Source organism: Clinocottus analis, unplaced genomic scaffold (genome assembly GCF_023055335.1).
Source record: "Clinocottus analis isolate CAN_PGR_092001 unplaced genomic scaffold, fCliAna1.0.p SCAF_4, whole genome shotgun sequence".
Lineage (NCBI taxonomy): Eukaryota > Metazoa > Chordata > Actinopteri > Perciformes > Cottidae > Clinocottus > Clinocottus analis.
Window position 1 is genome coordinate 943564 of NW_027176153.1, and position 15840 is coordinate 959403.

Below are 15840 nucleotides of genomic sequence, written 5' to 3' on the forward strand. Positions count from 1 at the left end.
CCAACTGGCAATTTAGAGTCCAATTCATCTGAGCTGCATGTCTTTGGAATGTGGGAGGAAGCCGGAGAACCCGGAGACAACCTACGCTGACACGGGGAGAACATGCAAACTCCGCACAGAGGGACCTGTCGGACCAGTATCCAAACCTCGCCCTGCCTGGGATCTGAACCACAGACCCTCTTGTTGTGACGCATCAGTGTTAGCCGCTACACCACCGTGCAGCCCCATCTTGAACCCATTTTACTTTATTCATCACTACTTGATTCATCCGTTGTTTGAGCCTCTGAACTGGGATATGACAAGTAATATTGGCGAAAAAAAAGAACACATTACGATGTGTTTCTTGACCGCTTTGCAAATGTGAACTGCCATCGGAGGGTCCCCTCCAGACCGGGGTTCGCCTCTACCACTGGGAGGGCTAATGGCGCAGAGGGTCCCCCAATGCACCTGCGTCCTTCCTGGTCAACCTATGAATCTAAATGTAATTTAAATATGTTTCTGTATCTAAAATTGCGCCATCACACACACACATACACCTAACACATATGTGCATCCAGCCATCTATCTATCCATCCATCCCCCTTTCTCTCTCTCTCTCTCTCTCTCTCTCTCTCTCTCTCTCTCTCTCTGTTGATTGCTGACTTTATTATTGACTATAAACTAGACATTATATGCTTCAATGTGACCTGGCAACAGCCAAATGACTTCTCCCAGCTGAATGAGGCTGTCCCACCAGGTTTTTCTTTCATTAGTTGATAAAATCAAAGTCACTGCTGTCACAATCCCTCCTCGGCAATTTCAACATCCACATTGACAACCCATCTAGTATTTTTGCTAAAGACTTCACATCACTCCTGGCCCGTCTAGGTAAAACCTAAAACCCTCCCTCCAGACATCTCCACTGGACAGTTCACTGCCTTCCTGGACTTCCTCAGCTCTAAAATCAACACCATTCACCAACAACTGGCCTTATCTTGCACCTCCTCACACAATCCACCCTGGATGATCACCACTCGCCAACCTCTCATCAGCTCCCTCTCCGACTTCACCCCAGTATCAGAACACACCATCTCGAAACTCATCCATAAAGCCAAAACCACCACCTGTCAGCTCGATCCTCTTCACACCTCCCTTGTCAAAGCCTGTCTGTCATCAATTTCCCCCATGATCACCAACACACTTACCTCCTCCCTCACCACTGGTACCGTACCCCCCACTCTCAAACTGGTTGCCATCACACCTATCCTGAAAAAACCTGGTGCTGACCCAGCTGTCCTGAACCATTACCGGCCCATCTCCAACCTCCCCTGGCTGGCATTGGACTCACTGGTGCCGCACTCTCCTGGTTCACATCATACCTCACTGACCGCCAACAATCTGTGTAACTAAAGAACCACAAGTCTGGGTGTTTGGGTGTTTCACTGGGAGTGCCACAGGAGTAAGTCTTGGGTCTCCTTCTTTCCACCATTTACCTCCTCCCCCTGGGCACACTCCTCCGTCACCATGGCATACATTTGTATTGCTACGCCGATGACACACAGGTCTACATCTCCTCAAAACCAACTGCTGCCATCCCTCCTACCTCCCTCATCAACTGCCTTGATGACATCCGGAGCTGGATCAGCAGGAACTTCCTAAAGCTAAACGGCAATAAAACTGAGGCCCTGCTCATCGGCTGCAAATTCATCATCATCAAATCCCAACACACCCGAGCTCCACCCATCATCGTCGACGGCTTCCCTGTACCCTTCTCCCCCCCAAGTCAAGAGCCACATGTCATTCTAGAGAGCACTCTTTCATTTGCGCCCCATATTCAAAACATCCCCCGGACTGCATTCTTCCATCCCTGCAACATCTCCAGACTCCGTCCATCACCAACCCAGTCCAACACCGAAATCCTGGTCCACTCATTTGTTAAATCCCACATCGACTACTGCAATGCCCTCCTCACCGGACTCCTCACCAAACTCATCAACAGACTGCAAATCATTCAGAACTCAGCCGCCCGGATCATCACCTGTACCAAATCATCGGACCACATCACTCCTGTACTCATCCAACTTCACTGGCTCCCTGTACAATACCGCATCAACTACCAAAACCTCCTCCTCACCGATACAGCTCTCCACAACCTAGCCCCCACTTACCTTTACGGCCTCCTTCAGGAATACACTCCTTCCCGCAGTCCCTGCTTATCGTCTTCCGGACTGCTAGCTATATATATATATATATATATATATATATATATATATATATATATATATATATATATATATATATATATATATATATATATATATATATATAAATGTTGTTGTCTTGTTGTTGTTGACCCTTTATGTTCAGACATCACTCTGAGCTGAAGTACATGAAGAACTGTGACACAGAAAGCTCATTCAAAGGTTTTATTGAAGCAAAAGAAGCATCATCACAATGAAAACACACATCACCAATAAAACACCTACATTCAGAATTATGATGTAAAAACTACAGAAGAATGTTCCTCATGATCAAAAGTAAAAGCACTCGTTCTGCAGAATGAACTCTTTAGAGAGCTTTAATGTAATAAACATGTTATTGCATCATTATTATTAACATTCTTCTACAAAACAATGCGCCACAATTAATAAGATTAGCACACACTTTATAATAAACATCTTACCCTGCAAAGTAACTACACTCTTAGAAATAAATGTGCTCACTAGAACCCTGGAGGGTCTTTGGTTCGTCCCCAGAGGAGAACCCTCTTTGGTTCCAGGGAGAACCTTTCCTCAAGGTTCCTTTACACAGAGTTCTACCTAGAACTAAGCATCAAGAGTTTTACCCAGAACCACATATGAAGGTTTCTACCTTTAAGGGTGCAAACAAGATCCCACACAGGTTTCCAACAGGAACTAAAGGTCCTCTCTAGAACTCACTACGGGGTCCTCATGAGGTCCATACAGGACTTTGGTTCTTTCTACCACTGATTGAGAGCAAGAGGAGGAAGAAAGGGAGGAAGAGGAGGAGAAAGGAAGCCTGTGAGCAGAGTGGACTGAAGGAACATTACAGCTCATCTCTTCCCTTCTTCCTGCTCTTCTTCTCTTCCTTGTGGAAGACTTTTCCATCCGCCTGCTTCTTCCAGCTCAGCTTGATGTCGTCGTCGTGCCCCTGGTCCTTCAGCTTCTGTTTGAGCTGAGAGACAAACACATTGAGAGAAGAAGTCTTCAGTAAAGCTGTTTCTCTGCATCCTGTCTCACACTGTCCTCATGTGGAAGCTCTGCTGGAGAAGAACTCTGGTTTCCACTAGAGCAGCTCTGTTGTTTCATGTTGTCTGGACACAAGTCTACCTTCAGTCATGACGTGTCCACGTCTGCACAGAGCACCTTTACATTGTTCTTAGTAGTGCACTACCTCACATGTATCACCTGCTGGTTCTGTTGTTACTGAGAGGAAGATGTACCTGCTTCAAGAGGCCCTCCATCACCACAGGGTCATTCAGATCCACAGAGGAGCTGCTTTTCTGCAGCCTCACTTTCACCACTCGCATCGCAACAGGCTCAACGTCTGAAACACAAACAACCTTCATCAGTCACGACATGTCTGCTGATGATCATCAACGTCCTGGAATGTTTATCACTTTGAGTCATGAAAGAGAACACCTGTTAAGTCCTCATGTCAGTCCTGAGTGAATGATAGCTTACCTCTGTAGCAGATGAACGCTGACATGACGTCACACTTCAGGGTCCCCCATCGTCCATCGGCACTAAAATCTGCTGACACACAATCCTCAGAGGCACCATAAGGCCCATTAGACTTCCAGTTCCTAAATGAGGAGTCACTTCCATCAGACCACTTCCATCCGTCTCTGAAGAGGCCGATCCAGGAAGGTTCACTGGTGGGCACCAGCTTCAGTACCTTCAGGTTCTCCTCCAGGTTCCTCACTATGGCCAGGTCTGTGTGGTGTTCTCTGCAGTAGCTCTGGGCATCAGTCCACGACATGGAGGTGTTAATGAAGATAAATGTCTCATTGGGCCCTGAAAGCAGAGCAGAGTGAAGTGCTGAGTAGAGGAACCATAACAGACTACATGATGCAGACCAGTTTATTGTTCTGCATGAATCTCAGCATGAAGGTGGATCAACACGGAGCTGTGTGAACATGAACATGCAGCGTCCATTGAGTCCACATTCATAAAGCCATCAGAGATATTTGACTTCCAGAGTCACGTGCTCTGAGCAGGGTCCGCACCTCGCCGTTGAGCCACTTTGATGGCTTTTGTCTCAGCCACACCGTCAGCACAAAAGTTCATGTAGGAGAGGACGGCCGTCGTGTGTCCCTCCAGATCTGTCTCCTCAACAAATATGTCCCAGTCTGTGACATCGAAACAGTCCTGTAGGGCTGAGGTGGCTTCCTCAGTCCACACCTGGATCGTTTTAGTGGAAGGTTTCTGTCTACAGATCAGGGGTCTGTATGCTGGGGTCAGAGACAGGGACAGATGGTCTGATGGTCCGAGATGTGGGAGTGGAGTGGCTCTATAGGCATCTGGAATGCTGGTATAGACCTGGGCCAGTATGTTTTTCTATCTTGTAGGGACGTTAACATTTTTGAAGAACTTCGGCATGACAGATTTTAAGTTAGCATGGTTGAAGTCTCCTGCTGCAATCACAAGGCTGTCTGCTTGTGCTGACATGTCGTTGTTAATGGCTCTCTGTAGCTGCTTCAAGGCAAGCTTAGCGTTAGCACTTGGTGGTATATAGACAGCCGTTATCATTACAGATGTAAACTCCCTGGGCAAGTAAAAAGGTCTACAGCTCAGCATCAGGTATTCTATCTCCGGGGAACAGTGTGTCTCAATAACCCTGGCGTCAGAACAACAGCTGTGGTTGAGGTAGATTCAAAGTCCTCCACCCCTGCTTTTCCTGGAGTTGATGGTACGGTCCGCTCTTTAAACAACACGGTCTGCTAGCTCGATTTCAGCGTCCGGGGTGTGTGAGTCCACCGAAGTCTCTGTTATTAACATCACACAGTACTCCAGGCAGCGCGATGTAATCCACAGTCTTATCTTAGTCTAGTCCTGCTCCTCTATAGTCTCAGTGTAGTCCTGGTCCTCTATAGTCTCAGTGTAGTTCTGGTCTTCTATAGTCTCAGTCTAGTCCTGATCCTCTATAGTCTCAGTCTAGTCCTGGTCCTCTATAGTCTCAGTGAAGTCCTGGTCCTCTATAGTCTCAGTGTAGTCCTGGTCCTCTATAGTCTCATTGTAGGCCTGGTCCTCTATAGTCTCAGTGTAGTCCTGGTCCTCTATAGTCTCAGTGTAGTCCTGGTCCTATATAGTCTCAATGTTATCCTGGTCTTCTATAGTCTCAGTCTAGTCCTGGTCCTCTATAGTCTCAGTGTAGTCCTGGTCCTCTATAGTCTCATTGTAGTCCTGGTCCTCTATAGTCTCAGTCTAGTCCTGGTCCTCTATAGTCTCAGTCAGTCCTGATCCTCTAGAGCAGCGGTCCCCAAACGTTTTTGAGCTACAGACCAGTTTTGTGTTGGACAATATTTTCTTGGACCGGCCTTCACGGTGTGGGCGATAAATATGATGTAATAAACTGATACAACCGGTATTAAGCTATTATAAAGTGCATAAAGATACAACTCACCATTACGCCAAATTAGTGGGAGTCCTGAGCTTATTTCTCCAACTCGGTGTGATGGGAGAAAACGTCACTCGACGTGTGTTCATGTTCTGTTAACTCTGTAAATTAGATGTCTTACTGCTTAATTTAAACCCGCTTCACAAAGACAGGATGTTGAAAATGGAGGCAAGGTTTTCAGAACTTTTTACTCTGCCTTGTTTTTAATCCATAACACCAAGTTAAAACAGACTTTTAAGTTTCATTTTTGGGGTAACTATCGTGTAACATATGTCAAGAGGTTACATCTGAGGTTAAGCACAGACGGATGTATCCGGTCTTTTTTCAAAATAAAACTTTTTTCTGACCTTAATTATTTATTTATTTATTTTTTTTCATTCTTTCTCTGCAGCCCAGTAGCAAGGGACGACACAACTCGGTACCGGGCTGCGGCCCGGCGGTTGGGGACCACTGCTCTATAGACCTCAGTGTAGTCCTGGTCCTATAATCCACACTACCACTTTAGTCCACAGGGGGCAAAAGAAAAAAAAAATACAACATGAAAGTTTGTCATAGTAACTTTAATATTCTCACCTTTGACATCAAAGCAGACTGGTTTGAAGGGCTCATAACATCTATCGTCGTACCATGCTCCATTAGAATATATATTCACACAGTGTTGTTCTCTGCCGTAGTTGTTTGGTTCTCCAGACCTCCACCATCTGAACTCCATCTCTCCAGGTTTGTAGAAGCTTGAGTTTGTCAGTGACCACTTCCAGCTGTCCATGTGCAGTCCTATCCAGACTCTCTGAAACAATATTTCATTGTGATATAAAGAAACAGACTTTCAGACATTTGTACTTCTCATTTATATTCTTGATCCTGACAATCAGTCTGATTTATTATTTCAAGAAAACAATATTCAGGTGCTAATATGAACATAGAAAAGGTTTTATTTCTGTCATCACTCCTGCTGTTCATAATGGACTAAGAGTCTCACAGTGTGGTGATGGCTAAGCTAATGGCTAGCAGCTTATGGTGCTAAAAGCTAGCAATGCTAACAGTGCTAACAGTGCTAACACAGGCTTTATGACTCCACTATATATTTACATGGATGATGTTTGTTTGGTGGGATTTTTTCACTTACTTGTTCTTATCCAAATGTTTATACTTTGACTTCTATGGTTCAATGTTCTTTGTTGTTGTTGTTGTCATTGTTATGATGCACCTTCCGCCAGCAAAAATTTCTCATTTGTACAGACTTACTTGGCAATTAATCGTTTCTGATTCTGATTTTGATTCTGATGTTTGAATGTAAAATCTGAACCTGTAAAGTAACTCAGTCAAATAAATGTTCCTCTGACATGTAACATCAAAAATCATTGAACTAAAATACTCACGTAAAGTACAAGTACACACTTCTGTCCAGGTCATTTGCATACTTTCCACCACTGTGTGGATGTAAAACTTTCAGACCACCTGTCACTGACGTAATAACACTCACGGAGACGGAGGCGGCCATTTTGCTTGAACTCAGCGTTGCCTTCAGGGTCTCCAGGTCCTGCGGGTCTCGTATGGTGGCCAGGTCCATGTAGTTCTCTCTGCAGTGACGCTGTGCTTCAGTCATGTTCTTCAGCTCATTAACAACATGGTATTGACGTACAGCAGCTGATGAGACGGCACACAGCCCTGATGACACACAGCACGCTGATGACATCACAGCACGCTGATGACATCACCTCGTTATGGATGTTACACACATGCATTATGTGACATATCCCATAACACCACACAGCCCAGAGTCCCTGAACACCACACAGCTCAGAGTCCCTGAACACCACACAGCCCAGAGTCCCTGAACACCACACAGCCCAGAGTCCTTGAACACCACACAGCTCAGCCCAGAGTCCCTGAACACCACACAGCCCAGAGTCCCTGAACACCACACAGCTCAGCCCAGAGTCCCTGAACACCACACAGCTCAGCCCAGAGTCCCTGAACACCACACAGCCCAGAGTCCCTGAACACCACACAGCCCAGAGTCCCTGAACACCACACAGCCCAGAGTCCCTGAACACCACACAGCTCAGAGTCCCTGAACACCACACAGCTCAGAGTCCCTGAACACCACACAGCTCAGCCCAGAGTCCCTGAACACCACACAGCTCAGCCCAGAGTCCCTGAACACCACACAGCTCAGAGTACCTGAACACCACACAGCCCAGAGTCCCTGAACACCACACAGCCCAGAGTCCCTGAACACCACACAGCCCAGAGTACCTGAACACCACACAGCTCAGAGTACCTGAACACCACACAGCTCAGAGTCCCTGAACACCACACAGCTCAGAGTCCCTGAACACCACACAGTTACATCAGATAATAACTATCTTTTTTTCAACTTGAACTTAATTGTCTCTGCAACCACAACGTTCATTAACTTCATTTAAAGTTCTACAGTAGTGTAACCCCTGAGAGGAGACGCCTTCAGTTAAAAAGAAATACAGTGAGTTAGATTTAAGTACGTAACTCGTCAACCTGCTGCAGCGACCGCAACGTTTCACTAAACTCCTGCTAAGTTCCCTTCACAAAGATTTCACTAACAAACTGGTCCAGGTGGCCGTGAGGCTGCTGGGAGTAAAACATATCCATCCCTGTCCTCATGGACACAGACTTCTACCTGGAACCTCATTCATCACATTAATATTAATAACTTAACTCACTAATGCAAATGATCATTTTACATTAAAGTAAACTGATGAAGGAAGAAGGAAAGTTAGAGGAAAGTCACAGGAACAAATTATACACAATATTATTATAATGCTGAAGATGGTAAAGAATAAAAATATATTAAAGTCTTACCTGATACAACGAGGACGCTCAGGAGAAGTTTGTCCATCCTCGTCTCCTCTCTGTCCTCTCGTCCCCTCTCTGTCCTCTCCTCTCGTCTCCTCTCTGTCAGACTGTGACTGTTGAGCATCATCTCATGGAATGTTATAAAGGACTCATTTGCTTGAACACACCTATTTTTAGGCCTTTCCTCTAAACGTCAGACCAAACTAAAGAGTGTGTCTCTGCAGCCACGAGGGCCGTTTGAATAATGTTATAATTAAAGGAACACATGTGAGATGTAGTTCAGATGTGTAAATATCAGTCTACAAGTTTCTGGTGAAGAGAAGATGAAGAGGACACACAGAAAGACATGAAAAGGTTTCAAGTCCATATAAATATAATTAATACATTCATAAGGATTGACTTTCAGGATGATGATGTGTCTGACATGATGCAGACTGCTTCCTCAGAGCTCAGGGAGCATCGGGCCTGTAGTCCCTCAACACAGAGAAGACTGTTCCACACAAACAATACGCAGTAGACCTGACGGCCACTCTGACACCAAAATACTGCAAAAGGAGTGAAATGCAGTTATTTTGGGGAGCGATGCTGCTCGGCGCAGCATGAAGATGGTTACTGCTTTGACGATGGCGCTTGGAGAACAATGGCGAGGGCCCGCGAGCTGAACCAAGAACTATTTGAAGTAGAAATGCCGGATCTTAGATCTTTAGTGGGAGAGGGTCTCCAGTGGAAAGAGTGAGGGCTTAAGAGGCATGAGACGACCTTTCCTCTGAAGCATCACCTGAAGCAACGTCTGATGACGGAGGATCAGCTGATCAAGAAAATATCAATGTTCTACAAATATGATGATGGAAATGTATGCAACACTTTTGTTGTGTGCAAACACAAGAGTTCTTCTGTTTGCTCTCAGTTTATTTGAATGTGTGCTGTTGAATCTCTTTCTGTGGAACACAGACAGTAACTCTTCCTCAGGACTTCATGCTGATTGGTCGGAGGCAAATTTAAACACACAGGAGTGAAATAGAAAATATGGAAATCAAAATATTCATTTGAATATGTTTGTGTGTCTAAAGTTTCACCATCACACACATACAAGTACTTGTCCAAGTCTCTAGTAGGGAAATGAAGGGCGTCCATGTCTCCAACAGGTAGATGAAGGGCGTCCATGTCTCCAGCAGAGAGATGAAGGGCGTCCATGTCTCCAGCAGAGAGATGAAGGGTGTCCATGTCTCCAACAGGTAGATGAAGGGCGTCCATGTCTCCAACAGGTAGATGAAGGGCCTCCATGTCTCCAACAGGTAGATGAAGGGCGTCCATGTCTCCAACAGAGAGATGAAGGGCGTCCATGTCTCCAACAGGTAGATGAAGGGCGTCCATGTCTCCAACAGAGAGATGAAGGGTGTCCATGTCTCCAACAGGTAGATGAAGGGCGTCCATGTCTCCAACAGAGAGATGAAGGGTGTCCATGTCTCCAACAGGTAGATGAAGGGCGTCCATGTCTCCAACAGGTAGATGAAGGGCGTCCATGTCTCCAACAGGTAGATGAAGGGCGGCCATGTCTCCAACAGGTAGATGAAGGGCGGCCATGTCTCCAACAGGTAGATGAAGGGCGGCCATGTCTCCAACAGGTATATGAAGGGCGTCCATGTCTATGCCAAACCTTTTGGCTCAATGACTTTAAAACATGACAGACGGGCCGGGCCAGTATCAGATGGATGGAGAGTGTTTGTGTGAACGAATATAAATTAAAAGTAAAGCCATTAACGTAAATGGAAAGATTTCATTTCAGTGGGAACAGGGTCTCTGAATGAATACACTGGCCCGATTCTGCCGTCCGACACTGCCGTCACCGGGCCACAATCAAACACAGCCAAGGCCGGCATCGGTCCGCCAGAAGAAAGGTGTCGGCCCGAGTCCGGTTGCCGACTCGGCTGAGACTTGGCTGAAGGAATAATTTGTATAATGCCAGATTGGTTCCCAGAACCATCCTGGTCCTGGTCTGGACATCAGTCCGACCCGGCAGGCTCTGGTGTCGGCTGGAGTCTGAACCAGCATCTCAGCTGGTGTTCCAGTCGGTTTCTCTGTAGTCTGCTCCATGGGCTCCGGCTCTGGTACACTTGTAACCGTCTCAACACAGGAGGCTTTCACAGGGCATCCATCAACTTCAACTCTCTCCTATAATAACTATCGGGCAGAAAAGTCATCAGGTGCTTCCAACGCAAGCTCGTCTGGCAGTCTGCAGGAAAGTCTTCATCTGCCAAGTGCCAGCGATGAAATCACCCAACTGGATGCTCCTCGAGGGTCTCATGACGCCTTTCTCCTTCTCTACAGGAGTCAGAATTATTACGTCTGTTTTGTGACAGGACACACCTGTCAATCACATGACGTGAGTCCTGAATATCCTCCTCTGCAGCAGCTGCATGCAGGGTAAGGGTGATCTTTTCTGATGAAATGAATCATTAGTCCCTCCCCTGCAAAGCATGCGCCACACATGGTGACTCTGCAGCCACCTGGGCCTTCTTTGGCCCCGTAAGCTTCTCACAGGCAGGTTTTCTCTTTCTGATCTAACCCTCTGCCATCGTGGGGTTGCTCTCTCTGTCCCACAGACAGGGTTCGGGTCACTGTCCTGGTACTCGGTCCAGGTGAGGTAGTCCGTGGGGTTTTCAGGGTCATGACCTCTCCCTATCGTAACCAATCAATGTTACCTTTCTGGAGTGTCAGCTCTTCTGCTCCCCCACAGGTAGTTCTACATGCAGGTCTGGTTGTTTAGTCTGTCCACACACCTGGTCCCTGAGGACAGCCTGAGGACAGGAAAGGGCTGCAGAGGCTGCTGGGAATGACAAGATATTTGGCCCAGTACATTCCAAATGAAGCCACAATAACTGCTCCACTCCGACAGCTGCTGAGAAAAGAAGCTGCATGGCAATGGGGTCATGAGCACAGTGCTGCACTGAACAGGCTGAAATCCACCCTGACACAAGCCCCTGTGCTCAAGTTTTATGATCAGTCCAAGCCTCTCACCATACAATGTGACGCCTCAAAAGATGGACTGGGTGCTTGTCTTCTTCAAGACGGTAGTCCTCTGTCCTATGCTTCACGTGCACTCACCGAACCTGAGAAAAATTATGCTCAGATTGAAAAGGAGCTGTTGGCGATAGCTTTTGCAACAAAACGCTTTCACCAATATGTTTACGGCAACACAGTGACAGTCCAATCAGATCACAAACCACTGGAAATAATTTTCAGGAAACATCTAAGCAAAGCGCCAGCACGCCTACAGCGCATGTTATTGCAGCTCCAACGCTATGATCTGAATATAGTAGACACTGCTGGCAAGGACATGCATGTCGTGCCTTTCTTGAGGGCAACAATGACGAGGTAAAGGAGGATCTGTTTGAAGAGAGAGTAGTTCACGCAATGGAGCCCACAGCTACAATGGACGCTGACACGCTCAAGACACTGAAGGATGCCACAGCCGCAGATAACGTGTTGCAGCAGGTAGTCGCAATGCACCACAATGGTTGGCCCAAAAAGCGAAGCAGCATTGCCACTAACCTCCACCAGTACTGGCCTATGCGAACTGCCATCAACATTGGGGACAGAATACTGATGACAGGTGATAAGATTGTGATTCCACAGAGTGCAAGGCAGATGATGCTTGACAGACTGCACCTTGCACATCAAGGTATACAGAGGATGAAAGCACAGGCCAGGAAGGTGATGTACTGGCCAGGTATGTCACATGACATTGAGCACATGGTGGAAAGCTGTGCTCCATGTCAACAGCTTCAGCCACAAAATCAAAAAGAGCCTCTTTTCCCACATGAGGTCCCTGAGCTGCCGTGGCTGAAGATTGGGGCAGACATTTTCGAGCTCCTCCGTGAATCGCCACCTTAACGTGGTGGAGGAGTTTGAGTGGCTCAGTGAACCTGGGAGCTATGTTGTCCGGGGCGTCAGCCCCTGGTAGGGTCTCCCAAGGCAAACAGGTTTCGGGGGAGAGCCCAGACTAAGAGCGGTTCAAAAAACCCTTATGGAAAGCAGCACTAACAGCTTAGTCACCTCGCCCGGACAAGGGAAACCGGGGCACCCTCCTGGAGCCAGACCTGGGAGGCGAGCTCGTCGGCGAGCGTCTGGTGGCCGGGCTTTCGCCCATGGGGCCCGGTCGGGCTTAGCCCGAAAAAACAACATGGTGCCGCAGCCACTCCGTGGACCCACCACCCGCGGAGAGGATCATCGGGGTCGGGTGCAATGCAGACCGGGCGGCAGACCAGGCAGAAGACCTGGGCGAGCCGATCGCCGGCAGCATGGACTAGCTCTAGGGACGTGGAACGTCACCTCGCTAGCGGGGAAAGAGCCGGAGCTGGTGCAGGAGGTGGAACGGTACCAGCTAGATATAGTTGGGGTCACCTCCACGCACAGCAAGGGCTCTGGAACCAAGCTCCTGGAGAAGGGTTGGACTTTGTCCTTTTCTGGAGTTGCCCAGGGTGAGAGGCGCCGGGCGGGTGTGGGGATACTCACGAGTCCCCGGCTGAGCGCCGCTATGTTGGAGTTTTTTCCGGTGAACGAGAGGGTCGCCTCCCTGCGCCTTCGGGTTGCGGGGAGTAAGGCTCTGACTGTTGTTTGTGCTTATGCACCGAACAGCAGCTCGGAGTATCCGGCCTTCTTGGAGTCGGTTGGAGGGGTCCTGGAGAGGGCGCCTCCTGCCGACTCTATTGTTCTCCTGGGAGACTTCAACGGTCACGTGGGTAATGACAGTGAAACTTGGCGGGGGGTGATTGGGAGGAACGGCTTGCCCGATCAGAACCCGAACGGTGTTCTGTTGTTGGACTTCTGTGCTAGCCACGGTTTGGCCATCACAAACACCATGTTTGAGCATAAGGTGGTTCATAAGTGTACTTGGTACCAGAACACCTTAGGCCAAAGATCAATGATCGACTTTGTAATCGTATCATCTGACCTGCGGCCGTATGTCTTGGACACTCGGGTAAAGAGAGGAGCAGAGCTGTCAACTGATCACCACCTGGTGGTGAGTTGGATCAGATGGCGAGGGAGGCGGCTGGAAAGACCTGGCAAGCCCAAACGTGTTGTGAGGGTGAACTGGGAACGTCTAGCTGAGGATCCTGTCCGGAAGGTCTTCAACTCCCACCTCCGGAAGAACTTTTCACGCATCCTGAGGGAGGTTGGGGACATGGAATCCGAGTGGACCTTGTTCAAAGCCTCTATTGTGGAAGCTGCTGTCAAGAGTTGTGGTCGGAAGGTCGTCGGTGCCTGTCGCGGCGGTAACCCGAGAACCCGGTGGTGGACACCGGGGGTGAGGGAAGCCGTCAAGTTGAAGAAGGAGGCCTTTCGGGCCTGGTTGGCCCAGGGGACTCCTGAAGCAGCTGATGGGTACCGGCAGGCCAAGAGGGCTGCAGCTGCGGCGGTAGCGGATGCTAAAACTCGGTCATGGGAAGAGTTCGGGGAGGCCATGGAGAAGGACTTTCGGTTGGCCTCAAAGAGGTTCTGGCAAACCATCCGGCGGATCAGAAAGGGAAAGCAGGGCCTACCCCAGGCTGTTCTCAGCGGGGGAGGGGAACTGCTGACTCGGACTGGGGACATCGTCGGACGGTGGAAAGAGCACTTTGAGGAACTCCTAAACCCGGCCAACATGTCCCCTGGGGAGGGGGCAGTGCCTGAAGACCTTGGGGTGGGTGCACCCATATCCCTGGCAGAGGTCACTAAGGTAGTTAAAGAGCTTCTTGGTGGCAAGGCGCCGGGGGTGGATGAAATCCGCCCTGAGATGCTGAAAGCGCTGGACATTGCTGGGCTGTCTTGGCTGACACGCCTTTTCAGTGTCGCATGGGGGTCGGGAACAGTGCCCATGGACTGGCAGACCGGGGTGGTGGTTCCCATTTTCAAGAAGGGGGACCGGAGAGTGTGCTCGAACTATCGTGGTATCACACTACTCAGCCTCCCGGGAAAAGCTTATGCCAGGGTGCTGGAAAGGAGACTCCGACCGCTTGTCGAACCTCGGATTCAAGAGGAGCAGTGCGGATTCCGTCCCGGTCGTGGAACAGTGGACCAGCTCTTTACCCTTGCGGGACTACTGGAGGGGTCTTGGGAGTTTGCCCAACCAGTCTACATGTGCTTTGTGGACTTGGAGAAGGCTTTCGACCGGGTCCCTCGGGGAGTTCTGTGGGGGGTGCTGCAGGAGTACGGGGTGCCGGATCCGTTGGCACGGGCTATTCGGTCTCTATACGCCTGCAGTAGGAGTTGTGTCCGTATCCTCGGTATTAAGTCAGACACGTTCCCGGTGGGTGTTGGCCTCCGCCAGGGCTGCCCTTTATCACCGGTCCTGTTTGTGACCTTCATGGACAGGATTTCTAGGCGCAGCCGGGGGGCGGAGGAAATCCGGTTCGGGGGCCTCGGGATCGCCTCTCTGCTGTTTGCAGATGATGTGGTCCTGTTTGCTTCCTCGGAACGTGACCTCCAGCATTCGCTGGGGCGTTTTGCAGCCGAGTGTGAAGCGGCAGGGATGAGGGTTAGCGCCTCCAAATCCGAGGCCATGGTTCTCTGCCGGAAACCGGTGGATTGCTCCCTTCAGGTGGGGACAACATGCCTGCCCCAAGCGAAGGAGTTCAAGTACCTCGGGGTCTTGTTCACGAGTGAGGGTAAGGTGGAGCGAGAGATCGACAGGCGGATCGGTGCGGCTGCAGCAGTAAAACAGGCGCTGTACCGGTCCGTCTTGGTGAAGAGGGAGCTAAGTCGGAAGGCGAAGCTCTCTATTTACTGGTCGGTCTACGTTCCAACCCTCACCTATGGTCACGAACTCTGGGTCGTGACCGAAAGAACGAGGTCGCGGATACAAGCGGCCGAAATGAGCTTCCTCCGTAGGGTGGCCGGGCTCAGCCTTAGAGATAGGGTAAGGAGCTCGGACATCAGGGGGGAGCTTGGAGTCGAGCCGCTGCTTCTTCGTATCGAAAGGAGTCAGCTGAGGTGGTTCGGGCATCTAATTCGGATGCCTCCTGGACGCCTCCCATTAGAGGTTTTCCAGGCACGTCCAACTGGGAAGAGGCCCCGGGGAAGACCCAGGACACGCTGGAGGGATTATATCTCCCGGCTGGCCTGGGAACGTCTCGGGGTCCCCCAGAACGAGCTGGAAAATGTTGCGGGTGAGAGGGAAGCCTGGGTCGGTCTGCTGGGTGTGCTGCCACCGCAACCCGACCCCGGATAAGCGGCGGAAAATGGATGGATGGATTTTCGAGCTCCATGGACAGTCATACCTTATAATTGTGGATTATCTGTCAAAATATCCAGAAGTGCTTCATCTCCCAGACAAGACTGCCCATACGGTCATACGCAAGATGAAAGCGGTCTTTGCTAGGCATGGAATTCCTAAAGAGCTGGTGA

At 49.3% G+C, this 15840-nt stretch overlaps 1 protein-coding gene across 1 annotated transcript; it reads right to left on the reverse strand.

The window, feature by feature from the left end:
* Positions 1-3712: 3712 nt before the first annotated feature.
* LOC137800488 (putative C-type lectin domain family 20 member A) lies at positions 3713-8581 on the reverse strand. Its single transcript, XM_068597715.1, has 6 exons — positions 8461-8581; positions 7412-7453; positions 7103-7287; positions 6193-6406; positions 3780-4016; positions 3713-3717 (listed from the first exon to the last, which is right to left on the reverse strand). The coding sequence occupies exons 1-6, from the start codon at positions 8579-8581 to the stop codon at positions 3713-3715; spliced, it is 804 nt and encodes a 267-aa protein (XP_068453816.1).
* Between the last annotated feature and the right edge of the window lie 7259 nt (positions 8582-15840).

What these genes read in the sequence shown, in the direction of transcription:
- LOC137800488 (XM_068597715.1), bottom strand. Translation starts at nt 8,581, where the DNA reads ATGATGCTCAACAGTCACAGTCTGACAGAGAGGAGACGAGAGGAGAGG. An exon ending in GAGCGTCCTCGTTGTATCAG is followed by an intron (nt 7,454 to 8,460) that starts GTAAGACTTTAA and finishes TGTGGTGTTCAG; the next exon opens with GGACTCTGGGCTGTGTGGTG. An exon ending in CAGGGACTCTGAGCTGTGTG is followed by an intron (nt 7,288 to 7,411) that starts GTGTTCAGGGAC and finishes GTGTGTCATCAG; the next exon opens with GGCTGTGTGCCGTCTCATCA.